Consider the following 22944-nt stretch of genomic DNA (forward strand, 5'->3'; position numbering starts at 1 on the left):
TTTAGCTGGTTTTATGGTAATGCGTAATTGATTAGAATGCAAATTACCACAAGAATTTGTAATACGGCCCTTCAAATTTCAAGCAGACGTCAGTGAGTGTGTCTCAGGGCTCTGGAATAATTCGAGTTACTGGTCACGAAATTGATCCATGATTAGAATTATTCTCCTGCAGGTAATGGAAAACAAAAAGAGGAATGACATGCACGTAGGCTTCAGTAAACAACCGAAATTGCTTAAAGTTACTGAAATGTTTCTTCCTGCACTGCAAAATATAACTAGCATATACAAATGGTCAATCCGCTCAATAGCTATAATGATTGAGTTTGAGTTTATTCACAATACCACTTCAAACATTACAATAATACACTACAGTTGGGGGTACAGAATTGATTTGTATTATAAATTGGTACCAGAATTGGTACATACTTTATTCAGGATTCACTGATGAATATAAATATAAATCATTTGTATCACAGGTTCCAAAAATATATTAAGCAGCACAACTGTTTAAAATCAGCATATTAAAATGATTTCTGAAGGATCATGTGACACTGAAGACTGGAGTAATGATGCTGAAAATTCAGTTTTGATCACAGAAATTAATTATATTTTAAAGTATATTAAAATAGAAAATCATTATTTTAAATTGTAATAATATTTCACAAATTTAAAAAAAAATGTCTGTATTTTTGATCAAATAAATGCAGGCTTGATGAGCATACGAGACTTATTTCAAAATCATTCAAAAACTTTTGATCGGTACTATGTTTTTATATATCGCAAAAGCTTTTAGCCAAATTAAATGATTAAAGATGGATATTATTTTGTTTGCTTGTTTTCAGTTTGCTGCCTGGGTGGACGCGGTGGTGTTCGTCTTCAGCTTGGAGGATGAGATCAGCTTCCAGACGGTTTATAACTACTTCCTGCGTCTTTCCAGCTACAGGAACGCGGCAGAGGTTCCCATGGTTCTGGTGGGGACGCAGGGTGAGTCACGACACCGTCATTCTTCTACAGGATACACAAAATTTGATGTGCACTTGTTTTTATTAGATCTGCCATTAAAGTCTCGCACTTAGTCATAGTCTTGAAGATGACGAAATGGTACATTTGTCTTGTTTTAACAAAGCAGCAGGCTAGGAAGTCTCATCTGCAGTAAAATACTCTTCTTCTTTTTTTTACGCATTTGCCCATTACTTGTATGTAAATTGGATTTTGATGAGACACGTAATTAACAATGATGAGCGTTGCGATGCTGTACCGTCATTATGTTTGCTGAAGAGTTAGTTTAAAAGAATAGTACACACTAAAATGAATACTGTATGCTGCGTCTTCACTTAATGACATCATATGTCTTTTAGATGCCATCAGCGCTGCCAACCCCAGAGTGATAGATGACGCCCGAGCTCGGAAACTGTCCAACGACCTGAAACGCTCCACGTATTACGAAACTTGCTCCACTTATGGTCTTAACGTGGAGAGAGTCTTTCAAGATGGTGAGATGCCTGATGTGTCTCTGAACACACTTTCAGTGTTTATGCAGTGTTATGATTTGATCCTCAGGTGTGAGTTTATCATCCTGGTTCGCAGGTAATATTCCCAGGACCAGTGTTGAACTGGAGTCTAGTAGTTATTTTTCATGATGTCAAAAAGCCGAAATAAAGCAATAATTGAAAAGCAGTTAAAACAATCATTATATGTGATTGCCCAAGAGGGCCCACGTCACTCCTCTGTTAAAGGGTTAGTTCACCCAAAAATTAAAATTCTGTCAGTAATTACTCACCCTCATGTTGTTCCAACCGCGTAAGACCTTCGTTCATCTTCGGAACACAAATTAAGATATTTTTGATGAAATCTGAGCCATGTTTCACTCCTCCATAGGCTTCCAGTGTGACCGAAACTTGCTGGCCCAGAAAAGTTATTAAAGAGATCGTTAATATAGTCCAAGTGACTCCAGTGGCTCAATCTTAAGTATATCAAGCGACGAGAATACTTTTTGTGCGCAAAAACAAACAAAAATAACGACTTTATTCCACTATTCATTTCCTTCTCTCTCGACCTCTAGTTGGTTCGCGTAGTGTTTTTGCGCAGCGCGTCTGTGTTACACGTCACCACGTAGGCTCACTATTGGCCGACGCCGGTCATGTGTGTGTTGCGTGATGACGTGCAACACAGACGCGCAGCGCAAAAACACTACGAGGCCCAGAGAGAAGGAAATGAAAAGTGGAATAAAGTCGTTATTTTTGTTTGTTTTTGCGCACAAAAAGTATTCTCGTCGCATGATAACCTTAATGTAGTGCCACTGTAGTTACTTGGACTATTTTAACGATGTTTTAATAACTATTCTGGGCCGGTGAGTTTCGGTCACACTGGAAGCCTATGGAGGAGTCAAAATTCTGTCAGATTTCATAAAAAATATCTTAATTTGTGTTCCGAAGATGAACGAAAGACTTACATGGTTGGAACAACATGAGGGTGAGTAATTACTGACAGAATTTTCATTTTTGGGTGAACTATCCCTTTAATCTCTCTGCACTGGCTACCTCTCGCTGCTCGCATCAAGTTCAAGGCATTGACGCTTGCTTACAGATCTATCACAGGCTCAGCTCCCTCCTACTTTCACTCAATCCTACGAGCCTACATCCCTACCAGACGCCTACGATCGATCAACGAGCGACGTCTCGTGGTTCATCACAGAAAGCCACAAAATCACTTTCCAGAACATTCTCATTCACAGTTCCATGCTGGTGGAACACTCTCCCCACCCTCATCCGGAATGCAGAATCCCTGACAACATTAAAAAAAACAGCTGAAAACCCATCTCTTCCGTGAGCACTTAACTTCATAAAAAAATAAAAATAAAAAATAAAAAAATAAAAGCGTCTGCTAAATGACTAAATGTAATTGTAAATATCATCGTATCATCATAAAACAACAATACTGATCAGTCTCTATAAGTCTGGTGTTGATCATAATGCATTCATCTTTAAAGGTATGACCATGAATTGGTATTTATTATGACATTATTTGCTTATTGTATTATATAACACACACAGCAAGTGTTGTTGTGAGACATTCTGAATGCATTATCGTCCAGTGTCCTGCTTTTATCTTCTCATCTAACAAAGAACTGTGTTTTCCGGTTGTTTTCACGTCGGTAGCGTTTAGTGCATTTGCGAACAATCCTAAAAACCGGTTGGAATATCAGCGGTACTCTGAGTTCACTGATAGCGCTCTCTCTCTTCCGCCCACTGTCGTCATGTGGCATGAATGTATTGCTGAGTAAGCAACAGAAATCTGCCCACACATCTCTTTTGTGTCCCTCTAGCCGCCTGCTCGAGGTAGAGTGGTTTCACAACACCTATACCAGATACACATTACATAAGTATTTATCAAGCCGCCGCACGGTAATCTGGTGTAGCCGCTCCATATATCCGTATGAGAGTTCCTCCCGCGCGATAATTCCAGCAGCTTTATTGCTCCGCAGCGTCTCAGTTTCCTCCGCGCTCTCCAATATCATCGTTGTCAGGATGGATTTCTCTCGGCCCTGCGTTTATTGCCGGTGTGTTGACGGTTGCTGTTTTCTTCTGCGTGTAATTGCCTCCTCGGGCTGCATTTGAAATAATTAAAAGACAGAGATGCGTTTGTTGTCTGGAGACTGTGATCCGTTCGACTTTTCTGATAAACATCATCTCGTCTTTGCCGGCTTCTTTCGCTTGGTCTTCCTCTATACAGCTCTCGTTTGTCTGTAGTATTGAAGTCATCTTTCTTTCTTCCTTCCTGTCTCTCTTTGTTTTCGTGAGGAGTAGAAGTGTATATTGTTGAGTCACTTGTTCAATGACCGTAGGCACACTGTACTGTCGGTCTCCAGAGTTCCTGGATTTATGCAGTTAATCTGCACGAAAACACTTCACTGCTGTGGAAGAGACATTGTGTGCGTCATTACAATCGAATTACAACTGAAAAATTGTACACGCATAAGTTATGAAAATCTCCCTGTGTAATGTAAATATCGTACATGATACTCATATCATACCATACAAATATCATACATACACATTTTGGACAAATACTTGCATACTTTAACTACCTTTCAAAAGTGTTTGTTTGAAGGAAGTCTCTTCTGCTCACCAAGGCTACATTTATTTGATCAAAAGATTTCGAAATATTATGAAATATTATTACAATTTAAAATAGCTGTTTTCTATTTGAATGTATTGTATATTTTTTTCCTGTGATCAAAGCTGAATTTTCAGCATCATTACTCCAGTCTTCAGTGTCACATGATCCTTCAGAAATCATTCTAATATGACATTTCTGATTATTATCAATGTTGAAAAAAGTTGCACTGCTTCATATTTTTGTGGAAACGTGATACTTTTTTCAGGATTCTTAGAAATTTCAACAGAACAGCATTTATTTAAAATAAAAATATTTTGTGTCATCGTAAATGTCTTTACTGTTTCTTTTAATCTATTTAATGCATCCTTGCTGATTAAAAGTACTAAAGCCAAAAGTTTTCAAAAATCTTGTTTTATGTTATTCATTTTCATTTTAAAAATGTCTCTACCAGCATTAAAACCGAACCTACGATCTGTAGGACGTGCGAAATATTTGTTTGTGATTTACACATACATGTATATGTTAGATATTTTAGATAGATTTCTAAGTTGAAATGTTTATGATATGTGATTGCAGTTGCTCAGAAAGTGGTGGCGCTGAGGAAAAAACAGCAGCTTTCGATTGGTCCGTGTAAATCTCTGCCCAACTCTCCCAGCCACTCGTCTGTCCCGGCCGCATCCATTCCCTCTGTACACATTAATCAGGTGAGTCTGGGGCATCTGTTCTGATCTGGGGTCAGCCTCAGGCCTGAACCAGCTAGCATGCAAAAAGGTGAATCTCAGAGAAAAGAATTGGCTAGATGTTATTTGGGAGGCTAGTTGTTATTGGTTATATACCATATTTTCATCAAAATAGTTCAAAAAAGTCCAACTGAAATCAAAATGGACCCTTTTTACTTTGTTAGCGCATATTACTAGTCTTGTGGTGAACAATTAATCCGTGCAAGTTAAAACACAGAAAACATTTTTTTGGCTTTGTAATCTTTAATCAAAATCTGAAAATGCCCCTCCTCTCTGCATTGGAGGACCTTCCCTGATGACGTATGCTTGACAACTTGGGTTGAGAAACGCTTAACCACTCCCCTCAAACCGTTAGTCCGTAATGAGCGAGAGATGGAGAGGAGGAGCGCTAGAGTAAAACCCTGCCCTCTGTTCAATATTCCTTTTCACTGGGAAATACGTCACAGCACTGGAGAAAAGTCGTTTGCAACTTCCGGTTCACGCGGACTTTAAAAACAACTGTAATCACAAAAGAAATTAAATAAAATGACAGAAATATTTATTATAGTTTTACAACTGTAACCGTAATTATAGTAGCTATGATATTTAATACAGAAATAGGTTTACCATGGTACATTATTATAAAGAATAAAGTGTCTCAGAAATATTAAGGTAAATGCTATGCTACTATAAAACCAGGGCTGGCCTTCTTGGGATCGAACCTACAACATTTGTGTCAAACGTTCAGATCTCTACAATCTCACAAACTCTGATCAGTCTTAAATAACAAAAGCTTGCCTGCTTTTTATTTGACTAAATAGTATGGCTTGGGCTGCGTCTCATTTTGCATACTATACATACTATTAGTGTGTCAAATTAGAATTTGTCTGTCCCAAATCATAGTACCTCGGAAATAGAATCCCACAGTTACATAAATTGATTTTTACATAAATTGATTTTTTTTTTTTTTTTTTTTGCATAATGGACTAATATTGCCCACAACCATCTGCACAGTGCAGTGCGTATTTATATATGCATAATGCAGATATGAGAATCAGGATGCAAGAACAGGCCTTTATGAATTAAAATGAAAATTTGTTGAATGTCAGTGCACAGAAAATCATATTGATTATACTGTTCAATCTATCTCTCTTGTTCTTTTCATATCTGTATCTATCTGTCTGTCTGTATCTATATCTATCTATCTATCGTTATATCTGTTTTTCTGTCTGTCGTTCATTCAATCTTTCATTTTATCTGTCATTATATCTGTTTATCTAACGTTGTTGTTCTAACCATCTATCCATCTATTCATCTCTTTCTATCTATCTATCTATCTATCTATCTATCTATCTATCTATCTATCTATCTATCTATCTATCTATCTATCTACCCTCCCTCCCTCCCCATTTCCCTCTCTGTTTGTTTCAGGCTGCTAATGGAGGAGGTGCGTTCAGCGATTACTCCTCCTCCGTTCCCTCCACCCCCAGCATAAGCCAGAGGGAGATGCGCATCGAGACAGTGGCCGCCTCCAACACTCCCACGCCCATCCGCAAGCAGTCCAAACGACGCTCCAATATCTTCACAGTAAGTATGAGGCAGCTAATGCAGAGCACCACGCACTCCCACTACTGAGAGTGCTGGACTTCCCCTGACTGCAGATCTCCCAGCAGCCCCTGCTGCTTTCAGACGGCCAGTGAGCAAGAGAGAAGCTGTTTCTAGGTCTGCAGTGAGTGGATCTGCCCTTAGGTACCCTCTCATCACCCCCTTCCCCTCAAGCCCAGGGCAGTGGAGGGCAAAGCCAGAGAGAGTAATGCCATCTCTGACCACAAGAGGGAGGTACAGAACTAAGTGTAACCGAATCCCTCCTGCCTCTGCTACCACAGAAGCGCATGACCACATGCTTTTTATAGCTACATATTTCAGTAAATGCGGGGAGGCAAGCATTAAAACATGAGAGATGTTTAGGAAAAGGCAAGACACTTCAATTTACGCTAATCTTTCCGCCATTTTGATTTGCCTCGTCCTTTATACACTGTAAATTTTGAAAGCTGTACACCAAGGGAATTTAGCTTTTTATCTACTCTGGATTTGAATACCTCCCCTCCCCGATACTGATAGTTTTCCCTTTGCCCTTCCCTAATTTCACTGTGTCAATCAGCAAAATTCCCTAGCAAGCCCCGCCCCCTTCTCTTCTTTAACAGACATTCACCTAGCGTGTCTTTCCGCTGGAGCCAGACAGAGAGAGGCAGAGCCACACACACTGTACTACTGTACTAGCAACACCACCATCTCCAATCTAACCTATCAAGATCCACTACCAATCAACCCCCCCTTCCCCCCTCCCCCTCCCACCATAACCAATTAAATTTGTCCCCATTCGCCCCAAACTCTCCTCCAATCAAAAGGATCCTGCAAGGTGATTGGCTGCAGCAGTGCCGGCTCTTTTGCTAGCTTCCCCTGTCCTGTTTCTCCCTCCCTCCCTGCTAGGTCGTGTCTAACCCCATCCACGCGAGACACGACGCTCTGCCGGTGCGCGTGACGGAGCCGAAGCACGCCACCTACCCCGTCTGGGTGCCCGAGTGGCAGAGCGAACGGGAGTTTCAACTCATGACCTTCTGAGGAGCCCCGTGAACCAGACTTACCGTGTGGGCGGGATCAAGGGTGAGGGCGGGGAGGGAGTGTGGGAGGAGCCATACCCAGAGGGAGGGGCCACGCAGCCTCTCGACAACGTTCAGAAGACGGCTGGGAGATCTGGACCGTTCACTAATTTACCCTTTCGACGACATCTCTAACCAGTCATCTCATTGCCAATTGGATCTTTTTTGCCAAATTTTAGCAAAATGTTCCAAAATAGCATGCGAGAAATGTGAGGAAAGCCTTTGTTTTGTCTTTGCTAGCTATCACCAGAATTTTCGGCAGTTTTTTTTTTTTCAATCAAATAAATATAATTTATGTTAGATGTTATTTTATTGTTCCAAGTCAAGAGTGGCCTTATAATCATAGTCTTTTCTGATCATAGTGAAAGAGTAAATTTGTTACCACCAGTATATACTATAAGATATAACCACATTTGGATGGTCATCTACTAAGAAAAAAGAAAGAAATTAAATTATATATATAATATATATATATATATATTATATATATACACACACACATCAGTGCCAATAAATTAAGGTAAGACAGAATGAAACATATGTTCCAATAAAAAAATTAATATTTACATTTTAAAGAAAGCCATAAATGTAATATTTTGTTAAAAATATTATTAAAAAAATTCAAAGACTAAATATTATTGAATAATATAAAAAGAACAGTTTGCCGATTTAGTGATATTTCCTATCACCTCATAATTCATACCATTCCCTCATTATTATCATTTCATAAGTGTGTGTCTTTGCCACTAGATGTCAGCAGAGGACAGGAAACTAAGCACAGTGCTTCCATGATACTTAAAAACGACCATTTTTCGTCATTGGTCTGATGTGGCGTCTGTTTATTTTTCATTCTACAAGAGCACAGGAAGGGGTTTGATTTATTTTATTATTTCTCGACACATCATCACTATTTGCCCTGTAAAAAGCCAATAATCATACCACATCTGCCATCATATCCAATGTAGATGTCTTAGCATTTTTTACGATCCATTGCTTTTTTTTCACTCTACAACCTCTCTGTCCACGCTCCCCGTGACCAAAGTGTTGAACTGTTTTTGTCGATATTTCCAGATTTGTTCTTCTGTTTCCAACCTATCTTCAACTAAAAGGGCTTTCCAGCTTCTCCTCAATTAGATGAGCCCTTGGGTTGGTGGTGGTACGACCGCAATGCATTATGGGAAGGGGGTCCTCCGTGAGGAGGAGCAAACAAGCGCTGCTTTATTCCCCCCTAATAGCCCGCATTGCATCGTGGGTATCACCATGGCTTTCTTGGACACATGCCCCTTGGCAGCCATGGTTGAGTTTTAAGGACATTGGTTGGACAGAAAAAGACAGATTTCGAACTTTCGTTACCTGAACACATTGAACTGAACCATAATCAGTCATTTTACTGCTAAATGTTTATCCTGTATACTGAACAATCTCGGACTATAGCCATCGACAACACCACCCCAAAATTTAATAAAAAAAAGAAAAAGAAAAAAGAAGGATGCTTTGCAATTCAAAAGGACAGAACTTTTGCGGTTATTCCAAACACTAGGAGATTTGCCAAGATATTCTTTGTTTTGTTCTCTTTTCTTTTTTTCTTTTTTTGCCTGTTTGAGTTCTGTGTCTTGATGGGTTAGTTTAGCTAGTCACACTTCACACCGAGCGCCACAGACGGCGCCTCGCGTCTCCGTCCATCTTTATTAACAAGACTGCGGCTTTGTAAAGCACGTCACACTCGAATGCGACGCTAGTCGAGGTCCCGATGCTGCACGGCCGGCATAGCGACGGATCCCTCGCCGATGAAAAGATGTGAATCCGGATTCCGGATGACATAGCTTAATTGTTCGTGCCGACCGATATGCTGACCGCCAACTAACTGTGAAACTAACATGATGTCACATGACACCCTGAGGCTGTGATGCGTTTATAAAGCTGCTTGTTTAGTTGATGCGGGTGTCGCGGCGACGCCCGGTCGCGGGTTTGCTCGCTCGGTGTGAAGTCTGAACAATATGAAGGCCTTCATAAACGTAGAGAAGCGTGACGGAAATGCACCGACTTGTATGAATGTAGTATCTCTTTGTGACCCAGAGCCATTATTTTGTTCTTTTATTTAATTGGTTTGCTTATTCATTTTGTTTATTTCATGACAATGTGGTAAGATGAACTGTTCCATGCGTTGCACACTGTTTCGTTTTTTATATCATTCAATAATGGACAACTATAGACTGCCGTATATCTTGTATTGAATTTGATTTCCAATGGTATTCTATAGAAAGTATATTCTATAAATATATGAGATATATGAAACAGCGCCTCTTTAGTCGAACTCTCTCTTGTGGGAACTGCAATGTGTGGCTCTGCCTGTTGACTATTTCCACGTAAACCTGTGACTTGATTTGTATGGTGTCTGTATATATCCAAACGAAAATAAACTGTTGAAAAATACACATCAGCCTAGTTTATTTGAGTAGATGAAACCATACCTCTCTCCATTTGCGAATGAGCGCCTCATCTTGTTTCGTATGAGACCATGATGTTGTCTGTCGGGTATGAGTGCATTGTGGATGTTTTTGGTTCATTTTGAGTGAGAAAATTCCTTGTTTAACATTTAATTCTTTGCTTGATGCCATTTTCCAGCCACTTCCTGGAAGCGGAGACGTCTTGCGATCCAGATCTGAAATGTCTAAATTAATTCCCTAACGTTTTCCCCCCCCCATGATTTTGCTTTGTTGGAAATGTTTCTGTGAATTTAACCCTAATTCTGCATCTTTTTAAATTTATTTTCTCATCTGACCTGGAAGTGTTTATCAAATGTTTTGACAGGTGCAGGCCGTCGAAAAGATGCACCGTATTAATTTAACCCTTTCCCCCCTACTAACCTGTGCTGTTTCTCTCACTTTTGTATATAAAACTGCATTTATTGTTCTTGAATTGTTTGAATCTGTTGCATCTGTGGTTGGTAAAGCCACAGGGAGGCGCCAAAGATTTGCAAAAGAGCTCTTGAGGGGGTTCAGTTCTGACTTCCTGTGTTTCGTTATTGGTCGAACTTGATATTTTCCGTTGTCGTTTTGTTCTGTGTGTCTGTCCTGGTCTGTGTAAATATGTATCTATATATACTGCACGTTCAATGTGCTGCTGTATGTTTGCACCGTTCTGCTTGCGCGTTTATTTGAGCCTTTTTCTTGCTATTTTTTGTTGTCCCCCACAACACACTGACACATTTCACCTGCACACACACACACTAGAGTTAAGACACAACACACACACACACACACACCCTCCCCACCTCCATGTATGTTCCCAGTGTGTTCTTTGCACTGACATCTTGTCTTGTTTCTTTGCAGTCACGGAAAGCCAGTGATCAGACAAAGAGCATTGAGAATAAAACTGACAGTATAGGGAGTGGAAGGGCCATACCCATCAAACAGGTATGTCACCTTATTCATACACTCATTATATGAGGTAAGTACACTGTTGTAGGATAGGATTTTCAAATGTCAATATCTTAAGTAGTGTTTTACTATGTATGCATGATGTGGATGTGTGTAGGGCTTTGAAACTGAAATGAACTTGATTGTGTCTCAGTCAGTTTCTTTGTCCGACCAACAGATGTCAGTAAAACACAATGTTAACTAAGTCTACATGTTCTTGTTCTATCTGTAGTAACCTGTTGGCAGTTTATATGATATGCAATTACATATACAATAATCTGGCAAACAATGACTTACTTTCAGCTCCAAAATCTCTAATGTGAATCAGTTGCAACATATTGGAAAATTATACTTAGCCTTTGGCCTGCTCTTGCCATGATGTATTTGAATGTCCATGAACTTACACGTTAAAAAATGTCATTTATTTAGTTGATGATACATAATCATCAGCCTTGCCCAACTCACCCTAACAAGAAATTTGGGATTTGGCCACCATTTGGGAAATGTGCAATTATTGAGTATCCATTGCTTTTTTTTTAATCATTTAATATGATTTATGAACCGAAACTTGTATTTAATGTTGTTTAATCATGGATAAGAACTTTTGGCTACTTATAACATTCAGTAGAAAACAGGTGTTCAAGAATCATTACATTCTACATTACAGTCAGTTTTGTGATGTATGCGTTCGAACAGAAATTAAATTCAGTTTAGTGAAATACCTCGCCTGACGTCAGAAAGAGCTAATGTGATTTTGAAAGGATTCATCTTAGTAATTGGCGGTAGTACTTGATGGAGCGGCTGTCAAATATTCATTTTTCTTTAGCAGAGTTGTTCGTTCATTTGTTGTTTTTTGAGCCTCTGATTCGATTTTCAAATGAACCCTAGCCTTAACCTTTAACCCCCTGCCAGAGATTAGCATTGTCACATGAAACCGAAGTCATTCCTTGGACAAGCATCACACGCAACCTCTGACTTTAAGCAAATCCTGTTGCAGTGCTTTAGAAAATGGCTTCCAAATAGTTTATAATTTCAAATTAGTTTACAAAAGTATTTTACACAGTCATTTTCTAATAAAATACTTTAGAATTAGGTCAATTTAGAAATAAGGTAGTTATACAAATAAGGTAGTTTATAAAAGTAATTTAGAAATATTTTACAATAAATTCATTTCAAAGTAGTTTACGAAGGCTGTTCAGATTTAGTTTACAAAATTCTTTCCTTGCAATATTTTAGAGAGCTTTTAAACACTATGTTACAAATAAGGTAGTTTTACAAAAGTAGTTTTTAGAAATCCTTTCCAAATATGTTTGAAAATAGTAAAAAATGTTGTTTAGAAGTAGTTTTGAAAGACATTTAAGACACAATTAACAAATGGAGTTTAGATATAGTTTAACAAAAGTGTTTGAGGAATTCTTTCCATGTAATATATTTCACATACATCGAACAATTTTTCTTAGAAATCATTCCCAAAAAAGAATAGATTAGATTAGATTAGATCAACCTTTATTTGTCTCACAAGTGAGAAATTTCAGCATTTACAGCAGAAAGTAGATAATAAGTGACATTAACATAATACTAACAATATCAAAATTCAAAATAAATTATACAATACTAAAATTTAAAAAGAATATATATTTACACCTATAATACACAACTAGCTTGAAAGTAGTTACGTAATAAAGTTTACAAATAAGGTAATTTAAAAGAAGTTTAGTAAAAAAAAATTAAATTCATTATAGTCACGTGTAATTCAGTTTCTGTTGCGTGCTGTGAGAATAAATGTACAAATAAACTGAAGTATGATTTGCATGAGGCAATTCTATGTTAAATTGTCGATCTGAAAAGTATATTACTTGCGCTGAGCTTTGTGACGCACTTCCGTTTTGAAATAGTACAGCTCATTTATTTCCGGTTATGTATATTTTCAATGTGCTGTAGTCACGTAGTTGACTGAACACCGCCTGATATGAGTCTCTGCAAGAATATGTAGAAACCTGGACATGTTCAAAGACAGGAGAAGAGATATTCTGATGATTACGGTGTAAAGATCTGAGATCTGAGAAAGCAGCGTCTGTTAAACATACGCCATTATTCCACCACAGGGTGTCAGTGCTCGTCTAAACTAGTGACCGCGATGCTAAAGAGTGCGAGACCTGATGAATACAAACCTTCATTTATTTGTATTACATATTTGAATTACTATTGTGTCATTTTTCATTGTCAGTCATAATTTACATTTATGCCCAAAAATCGTACTTAATATATTCAAAATAGTTGACTGTCATTCTCCTCTATGCTGAGTTCTTTACTGTTTAAGATTAATTCAACATTTAACGTCGTTAAATTGATTTAAGGCACATTCATTCATTCAAATATTTTAAAAGCAATCCTTTTTATCAGTCAAATTCATTTAAAAATGTAAAGTCAACAATTATGAAATATGTTAATGTTAATGAGAAGAAGATGAGCACTGGACTTCTGTAGGTTAGTTGGGACATATATATATATTTATTTATTTATTATTATTCAGAATGCACAGTTGGAAAGTGCACATTTGTATATGGTGTATATGGATCATAGCATTAACATGATGGGGGTGACGCGTCCCTCTCACTGTTAACATATCACACAACTATTTCCTCTCAGTCGACCTCCTTTACTCTATCTCCATTGTGCATCAATTACACTCCTGCTTTAAAGATGATCCCTTTAAGAGCAGTCATTGTAATCTGTTTGTCTGTAGTGGATAGTCACAGAGAGAGTAAAGGAGAGGGGGGGGACGCCGGCCATGGTGGGACGCTTTTCAATGGAGCTGATTGCCCGGCCAGTCAAATGCACAGTCAGGAAGATCAAAGTGCCATGGGAGTATAATTACCTCCCACTGGGCAAATTACACACTGTGGACCCCCCCATCCCTCCTAATCAGTAAAAATGGTAAATAAGGACAACAATAGCAGTGATGGCTCAGGGGTGACACAGGGAGACTGTCAACACAAGGCTTTTGTGTTTAATCCCAGTAAGTTCCTCTTTCTTTCCCCCCTCCTCTCCTCCGCTGACCACAGAACTGAGGCCATCGTGATGATAGACATGTCTGTGTGAGCTACAGGAAGAGAGGGATCTGTGTGTGTGTGTGTGTCTGTTGGTTTAGGAGATAGAAGACAGACAGGTGCGTGTGCATTCAGCATGGCGTTTGTATACTTATGTTGGCTTATTGGGCTGTAGGTTGTGAAAAAAAAAAAGTCTAATGTAAATAACCACCTTTAGGGTGAATCTTTTTTGTATTTTAGATTTTTTTTAATTTTTTTTATTGTGCAATTATGTCACATTTTCTGCTAAATTCTCATCACCATAATACGCTTGGATTATTTTATTTTGTTTTATTTATATTTTATTTAAAAATAAATATATCATTTTTTACTTGACTTTTAATTTATTTTATAGTGAAAATATATTTTATATAAAGTTTATATTTAAGTGAAATGTGCATTTAACAAATTTTTTTTTTCTGTAATGCCCATTATTCACAATTCATTGAAATTTCTTATATTATTTTGTTCCATTTTATACTCAATATTTACTGTAATGCTAATTATTTATTTACATAAAGGCAATACAACAAACACTACCATGATTTATACATTTATTAAACTGTAAATACATCATCTAAATTAATGAAAGAAATATTGCATTCATGATAGTAATATATCTGAGGGTGTCAGATGGTAATACCATGACACTTGATTTTATTTACCGTATTTATGGTATTTAATTGGTTCTAAAAGGAAAACTTAAAATACTACCATCATGATATTACCATCATATACGTACATAATGTATGTAACATTTTATAATGGTACTTTTTAGTAAGGAATAGATTAAACGCATAATGATTTCAGACTTTCTCATTGAAATATCTGAAAGTATCAAAGTACATAGAGGTCATTTTCCAAGATCCACAAATCCACCCTGAACATCTTGCTTCATGTTCTTTTTATTGATGCTAGACGTTCATATTTCTCTCCTTTAGCATTGATCTGATTCAGCACTGTGGGGTGTGATTTCACCGATCATGTTTATGCATCCGTGACTGTTGGAAACAAACGTGACTAGAGCGACGTCCGTGCACGTGCACGGAAGCCGTTGCCAGAAGAGGTCACTCGGCTGTCTGTTTAATTTATTTGATTGGCAAACCGATAGGAATTCTGTAGGAACACATGCATTATTGAATGAATAATGACAGGGCAGTTCAGCTAACAGATGGTTGCTTCTTATGAAATGACAGTTCCAGCAATAGTGATCATAATATATTGTGAACACCAAATACAAGGAAGAATACAAGCTTGACCAAAACCCTCGAGCATGCTTCCTTCACAGTGTTTATACAGGATTAGTCAATCAGTCAAATCTGGAGATAAGTAAATAAGAAGGCTATGTTTGCATACTTTTTTTTAAATATATATATATTTCACTTTTATTTTATGCATTTGGTAGACTACTGTTCAAGCTACATTAATGCAATATAAAATTATATATAACGAGTCAAATTTCTTTACATATGTTTTTTTTCACATTTCTTTCATTTTCTATTTTATGGATTTGACAGACAACTCTGAGATTTTTCCTTGCTTTTTTGCTATTACATTTATTTGTATTATTTCACATTATATTTTATTTTATGCTTTTGTCAGATTATTGTTTGACACTACATGAATGTAATATAAAATGTCAAATTTTTACTTTTTATTTACTTTATTTTATGCATTTGGCAGAGTACTGTTTGAGCTATTTTTCACTGCTTTTTCTTTGCTATTTTAATTAGATTTACTGTTTTAACTACATATATATTATTACTGCTACATATGGCCTGTAGAGCATTTGGATAAAACTGTCTGCCAGATGCTTAAAATAAAATAATGTGAAATACAATAAATAAATAAAATATATGGCCATATATATATATATATATATATATATATATATATATATATATATATATATATATATATAAATAAAATAAAATAAAATGTAAAAAGTTGACTTGTTATATATAATTTTATATTACATTCATATAAATATGTAATGTCACTGTAAAGTCAATGTAATATGCAGTAATGTCAACTGCTTTTAAATACTACTTCTTGAGTGGTTGAGTTGATAGAGCTGTATTTAGGAGAGAATATCCGTGGAGGGATCAGATCAAGGCGAGGAGAGGATTAGGACTTGATTGTCGGGTAAACACCATGATACCCAGTTGACCCCGGGTCAGCAACTGATGTTAAGCAAGTAGTGTATTCTTCACGTGGATTAGTCCCCTTCAGTGTCAGGCCGGCCGGTTAACACATCAGAGCCCTCCTACTCTCTCACTCCCAACAGGAAGTGGTAAAGAGCACAGGAATCTTCCCTAATCCCCTAATTAAGCCAAAACAGGCCACCCAAACCCCCTGTGCTCCCTGCCGCCCACCCCTAAACACCTCTGTGCACTTCCAGCCCTGGCCAGGGAGTGTTTGTCCTGGCCGGACTTTAGGGGATAAATGCTCAGTGAGTGTTTTCTTAAAAGAACAGCGGGAGATTGATGGTGAGGCCTTGAGCAGGGGACGGGACGGAGGCTGGAAGCTTTTGAAGAGCTCGGGATCACAGGCTCTAATCCTCGTGCTAGCAGAGGTCTGGGAGAGTTCGCCGGCGCAACAGGCAAAAGAATACACACTGAGTCTGTGCACAAATTGGATTTAGCCTCTGCTCTCCCCCCACAGCACTGATATGTGCTCCTCACAGTCTTTGATGTGCACAGACACGGTGCCGATGCCCAATCCGGCCTCCGACTGTGGGTGTCCACCAAGGAAAAAGTGATCCAGGCCTCGATATTTTATTTGTTTATTAACCCGATAATTCTATCAAAGGCAGCTTGTGATGGCATACAGTTGCTAAATGAAATGACTTAATTATAAAAGTGTGAAACATGACGTTTGTGGAGATGTTATGAGGAAACCGAGTACTGTTGTTTTTATGGCTGATATGCAGTTATTTGTATATAACTTTTTGTTGTACTATTTCTCACTTAATTAAGTAAGTCATTCTGGATAAAATCATCTGCTAAATCAATAAATAGAAAGGTCTGTTCACACCAAGAACGATATGACAAAACTGATGTAAATCACTGGAGAAGGTTAGTGGCAGAAATTCGCATTAAACAAATGTGGGCAAAACAAAAAAGTTGACCTACTTAAAGTAAAACAAAATGTTTGGTGTGAAGAAGCCATGCAGTGGTTTAAAATGTGAAAATTGACTGTGAAAATCTACACTGTGTGTTAATAGGCCTTGTATTTATGCAAATGAGTGTGTGTGTGTGACTCAAGTGTGAATGAGTACATGAATCTTCACAGTGCTGGGGAAACTAGGGGGATGTGTCTTGACATCTCAAGAGGTTGACCAGCTGGTCATCTTCATCCTGAACCTGAAATTGTTTCTGTGTTATTAAAATGGCCCTGCTGATTGTTATTCAGAGTATTGTGAATGTTTTCTGATCGGAAATCTTCTCATTACTGATTTTTTTTTTTTTTTTTTGTCTTGAACAGGGGATTTTGTTAAAAAGGAGTGGGAAATCACTTAATAAGGAGTGGAAGAAGAAATACGTAACTTTGTGTGACAACGGCCTGCTCACCTACCACCCTAGTTTACATGTAAGTATGCGTCTCCTCTGCTGTTAGAGTTCATTCAGCTGAATAGGTTCATTAAGATGATTCAATTCAGTGAACTGATTCAATTTGGTGTAAATTCCTGCATTTGATGTTGCTTACCCAGCTAATACTTTTTGGATCCTAGAACAGTCTATTTTTGTTCATATACATTCTAGGGTTCTCTGTTGGTTAGCCAGGAAAGTTTTCTTAAAGGGATAGTTCACCCAAAATGAAAATTCTATCATTAATTACTCAGCCTCATGTCATTCCAAACCGTAAGACCATTACATAAGACAAATTAAGATATTTTTGATGAAATCCAATGCTGTTGATGTAGCACTTCCAGGTTCTACGTCAGAACGCCGCCTCACTATTGGTCGACACTGGTCACGTGAGCACCACGACAGATGCGATAAGCTAGCCAATAGTGAGCCGGCGTTCTGACATAGAACCATTTCTGGCATTAATTACTCACCCTCATGTCGTTCCAAACCCGTTCATCTTCGGAACACAAATGAAGATATTTTGAAGAATATGGGTAACAAAACAGTTTATGGGTCAATGGGGCCTATCAACTTTTTAGTAACCAACATTCTTCAAAATATCTTCTTTTGTGTTCAGCAGAAGAAAGAAATTCAAACAGGTTTGGAACAACTTGAGAGTTAGTAAACCATTTTTGGGTGATCTATCCCTTTAAGTAAATGGGATGTTCATTTTAGGTTTGGAGAATGTTCCTTCTTTAACCTCTGATATCCTTTAGAGTCAAGTGACCTACAAACGTTGTTCTTCGCTTGTAACCAATTTTGCATAAAAAGAGAATTGTTCACAAATCAGACCTCTCGTTCCAGTTAAAAACACCATGAAATCGATTACAACATTGACGTAACGGGAGGGATTTTTCGCGATTACACTAGCATGATTTCTATACATCTTTAAAACCTTATTTGAATGATGAACATTTGAAACGACGATATTATGGTTTAGATTGAGATTCGGTATGAGAGACTGTTTGGGTGTTTTGGAGGTATTTTCTAGGTTTCTACCAATACAGACGAGGGCCGGACAGGTCAGCTTCTCTTCCGTTGCTCCGGCAGCTCTCGTATCTTACGGCAGTCGCCGCGGGAAAAGCACAGGCCGTTTCGCGCGGAACATTTATCTCTGTCAGAACCCCCGCGCGGCCTTAATACCTCCTAAAATCCCCTCTCACTCATCCCCCAGCTTTCTCACGCGTCCCTTTTCCTCCGTTCCCCTCATTTGCATACGTCACGCTCACGCCTATCTTTGTTCTTGTGTTTCTACGACACTTGTAACATAGGTTAGTAATTAATAAGGGCTTCCTAATTAAGATCCACTGGAGAAGCGGCGTACCTTGACCGTCAAGACAAGTTACATGAGACACATTTAGCGGTCTCCACGGACTATGACCGAAATTAATATCTTGGCCAAACTCACGTCTCTCACATGAACTGCGTGTTTATTATCGATATAATGCGCATCTCATGCCAGCGGTGTGTGTAATAGGCACGCGATGCCATGGGCGTCATAATCGTTAGAGACATTTGGGTTTGGACACCTGTGGACCACTCGTTTAGCTCAACGAGAAAGACGGGGAGAGAGAGAGAGAGATGCACGGAAAGACGGTTTAATTTTGCGCCGCAGCCAGCCGAGCTATCCCACAATCCCCTTCTGTTAATTCTGTCTGCTACATCAATTAAATTGTTTGTAGAAACTAATTGAATATGGCTTAATCACACATCTTAATAGCTTTCTGCGCCTCAAACTGGCTGTTAATTCCAGCAATAAAATGGAATGAGAGCGCTCACTGGGTAATTAGTACTGAGGCTTTTGAAGAAATTAGTGCTTTATGGGGCGCAATAAAAGTGAAGAGGAGTTGGCGGGAGACTTTCGAGGCCAAAATCTCTGCTCGCCTCTTTTGTGCTGAGCAGGGTGATTTGCACCTTGGCTTAGCCCATTTGCGCTTTGCAAACTCCCTTGAAAATGGAATAGCCCGATTTAAATTGGAACGAGTCTGCTCGCAGTCATTAATGCTAATTTTGCTAATCTGCGGCAGCGTGGAAACAGGTGAAATAGATTGCGTGGGTCTGATTGTCCAACGCTGCTTTTATTCATCGTTGTGTTTGTTTTTTAAAGCTACAGGACCTCTGAAAAGTTTCTTACTTAGGTTGTTTTTTTCTTACTTTGCTTTGGCGCTGCATCTGTTCATTGTTTGTTTGTGTAAACTTCAGGAATATTTAATTTCATGCAAATTAGCAAATTAGGCAGTGGATAATAGAAGTACAGACAGTTCAATGTGTCATGCTGGTGTTAGATTTTGATTTATTTAGAAAATATTGAAAATATGTCTTAAGTTCACAATGAAATGCTAGAAAATATTAGAATATACTTAGTCACAATGAAATCAAAATGGGCAATTCTTGTTTTTTTTTTATTGAATACTGCCGTATTTATTATAAATTATTTATCTGTGCACATACTTTTTATTTTAAATGCATGTGCCTTCTTAATCTTTAATCAAAATACCCTCTTGGAGCGACATCTCTTCTCTTTTCTTAATGACGCGAGGGCAGGACAACCTGTCACTCACTCACTTGAGATCGACCAATAGCAAGCCACAACCATCCAATCAGTTCCCTATGGACAAAATCAAGCCCCGCCCTACATTTTTTCTTGATCAGAAAGCCGTTTCACTCAGATATACGTCACAATTGGGAACAAAAGACTTCTGCAGATACCTTATCATGCTGACTTTAAATACTAGAAAATAATTAAATACCCCAAAACTTAATACTAGAGTTGGTAACTAAATAATACTACAACCAAATGATTTTTATGACATTTGTTTGACTCGTTTAATTTGCATTTGTCCAAAAATGAGCCTGAAATACTGTACTAAAATTGTCTTGGTCCTACTCATTAAGAAAACAATCGTTAAGCGGAATTTAATTGCAACTAGAAACGTTACATTTCGGGAGCATATTGAACGGACTGTGATTTTGCATTTTCAAAGCCTCATTCTCGTTCACGATGTGTCAGATGTGGGTTTACTGTTGACCAATTTCCCAGCCTAGATCTAGAAGTACATAATGTCATATTTTTATTTCTCAGGACTACATGCAGAACATCCACGGTAAAGAAATCGATTTGCTGCGGACGACGGTGAAGGTTCCCGGGAAGAGGCCGCCCAGAGCGGTGGCCACGGTCGCCCCTACGGCCAGCCCCAAAACCAACGGACTGACCAAAGACCGCAGCACTTTACAACTCGGTATCGGCGCCACAAGTAAGTGTGAACTGATTCAGTAGTGTTATACTTTATAATTAATACATTTATTAATTGCAACAGCATTAAATTGTTGATTCCTCATTTAAAACCTCTCGTAGCTCTACCTAATGTGTGTTAGAAGTCAGGAACTGTTCGACTAAAGTAGCATTGGTATCCATTCTGAAAACTTATGTACACTCCTTGTTTTCGGATTTGGCTGTACATCGGTTTATTTGTGCCTTGTAAGAACCAGATTTACTCTGTTTTCACTTGAGAGAGAGAGAGAGAGTTTTGGAAGTCTGTGAAGGTATAATTGGATTTAGGGAGCTGAGATCAAGTGTAATTAATAAAAAACAGGAGCAACTTTCTCCAGGGGCTCTGCAAGCTGGCATGACCGCTGTGGAAACATAACCGGCCAGGACCTCAGCGTCACTTAGCCTGGGCTAATTGCTTTTGCACCATTAAAGACAGGTCAGCAAGGGCTTCTGGGAACTGCAGTTTTCTGGCTTGTGTCCAGTCTTGTGTTGGACAGGGAACCGGGTTTATTGGTCACAGAGACATGAGCATTTGTCAGTGTTGCTGGGCCAGATGAATGGGGTTGCTCGGATAATCCACAAAAGTTGAAATTGCGTTCAGGTTGGCAACTAATTAACCTTCAGTCGACTGCAGAGGTTAGAAAAGGGAGAATTTTGGGGCATTTGGACCTGAAATAGTCACAACACCTGGACCTGTTTTATTCAAGCTACAGAAAATAGAGATGTCTGGGTAAAGAGCTCAAACATGGCCTTAGGCAGCTAATACACACAGATCACAGCATTAGTTTAGACTGTACATCTGTATTTAGGTTATAGGAATAGTTGCACAAATAAGCAAATATTTATTTATTAAAGAAATAGTTTTAGATATCACTGTAGTATCACTGAAAATCAACATGGAAATGACATTTTATATTTGTATATACATATTTGTGGTATAATCTAATTACTTGCTCAGCCTCAAAAGTGACTACTTTCCTGCTGTCATCAATCACACTCAAGTTTTTTTTAATGAACATTTAGATAACATTTCTCTTAATAATGTCTTATTAATTTCTGTCCATTTTACTTTAAAATTATTTAAAATTTTGTTGATGAAAATAGTCTAGTTTATGATAAAAATCTGAAAAATTATGAAATTATCTGTCAAACTGTTAAAATCTTGATAAATCATCAAATGTGTTATTGTGTTATGAATTCATGATTTAGAGACTTATTTAGCATATTTTAGAGAATGTTTTGGATATTGAATTAAATGTAGTATATTGTGACTTTAACTGCGTATATTTACAACAAAACTTAGTTCAGATTCAGCAGTGCATTCGATTCACTCTTTCCAAATATAAGTTTTAATGTTACATTTACTTTGTGGATGTAATATTAAATTTATGTTGCAGATATCGACTAATCCAATAATTGAATATTTAAGGGTCATGAACTGAATTTATGTTTCCCGAGGTGCACTTATGTTAGTATGATTTTTACATCAAAAATGGTCATAATTTAGAAATAATAGGCCATTTTCTATCCTTATTTTAGCCCTCTGATTTGAACGCTCTGTTTGAAGGGGCGTGTCTGCTGTGAGACTTCAATGTAAACGCCCCCTGCTATGATTGGCTAACTTCTTTGCATATGAAATGGGTATTACATGTTGAACTCTTGAAAACATTTACTACATTTTTACTATTACAGCTGTCGAGATTAACTAATCATGAAAAGTGTTGATTTTAGCATTATATTTAGATCTACTCCCGTCGCATGAAAGGTTGCAGCGTTCAGCATTGTAGCCAGCATAGACATGAATGCAGTGATGTTGCCATTGCAGCTCAATTTCTGCAGTTTCAACAGTTCAAACGCAATGTAAATAAGAGGAGATTCATTGTGCGGTGTAGACAGTGTCATTGATTGTAACAGGAGTTTAAGCGAGAGTCCAGAACTCAGTCACTGATAAACCCGTGCTGTGTGATTGACATCTCCAGCGATTATAAAGGGAGGGTTCTTTGATCACTTTCTGTATATAATGTAATCACAATTT

General features: G+C 38.0%; 1 protein-coding gene across 4 annotated transcripts in view; it reads left to right on the forward strand.

The window, feature by feature from the left end:
• Positions 1-22944, forward strand: part of agap3 (ArfGAP with GTPase domain, ankyrin repeat and PH domain 3) — a 168129-nt gene that overhangs the window by 98136 nt on the left and 47049 nt on the right. For 2 of the 4 annotated variants that reach the window (XM_084399593.1, XM_084399592.1), the window contains exons 5-11: positions 843-984; positions 1359-1493; positions 4696-4823; positions 6270-6425; positions 10831-10914; positions 17493-17597; positions 20721-20892. In XM_084399593.1, the coding sequence (XP_084255719.1) occupies positions 843-984; positions 1359-1493; positions 4696-4823; positions 6270-6425; positions 10831-10914; positions 17493-17597; positions 20721-20892 (922 nt within the window). Of the gene's footprint in view, positions 1-842; positions 985-1358; positions 1494-4695; positions 4824-6269; positions 6426-7328; positions 7569-8569; positions 8768-10830; positions 10915-17492; positions 17598-20720; positions 20893-22944 lie in introns of those variants that run through there. The other 2 variants (XM_084399595.1, XM_084399594.1) reach the window with 2 other exon arrangements.

Source organism: Rutilus rutilus, assembly GCF_951802725.1.
Source record: "Rutilus rutilus genome assembly, chromosome: 24".
In the NCBI taxonomy this organism is placed as follows: Eukaryota; Metazoa; Chordata; class Actinopteri; order Cypriniformes; family Leuciscidae; genus Rutilus; species Rutilus rutilus.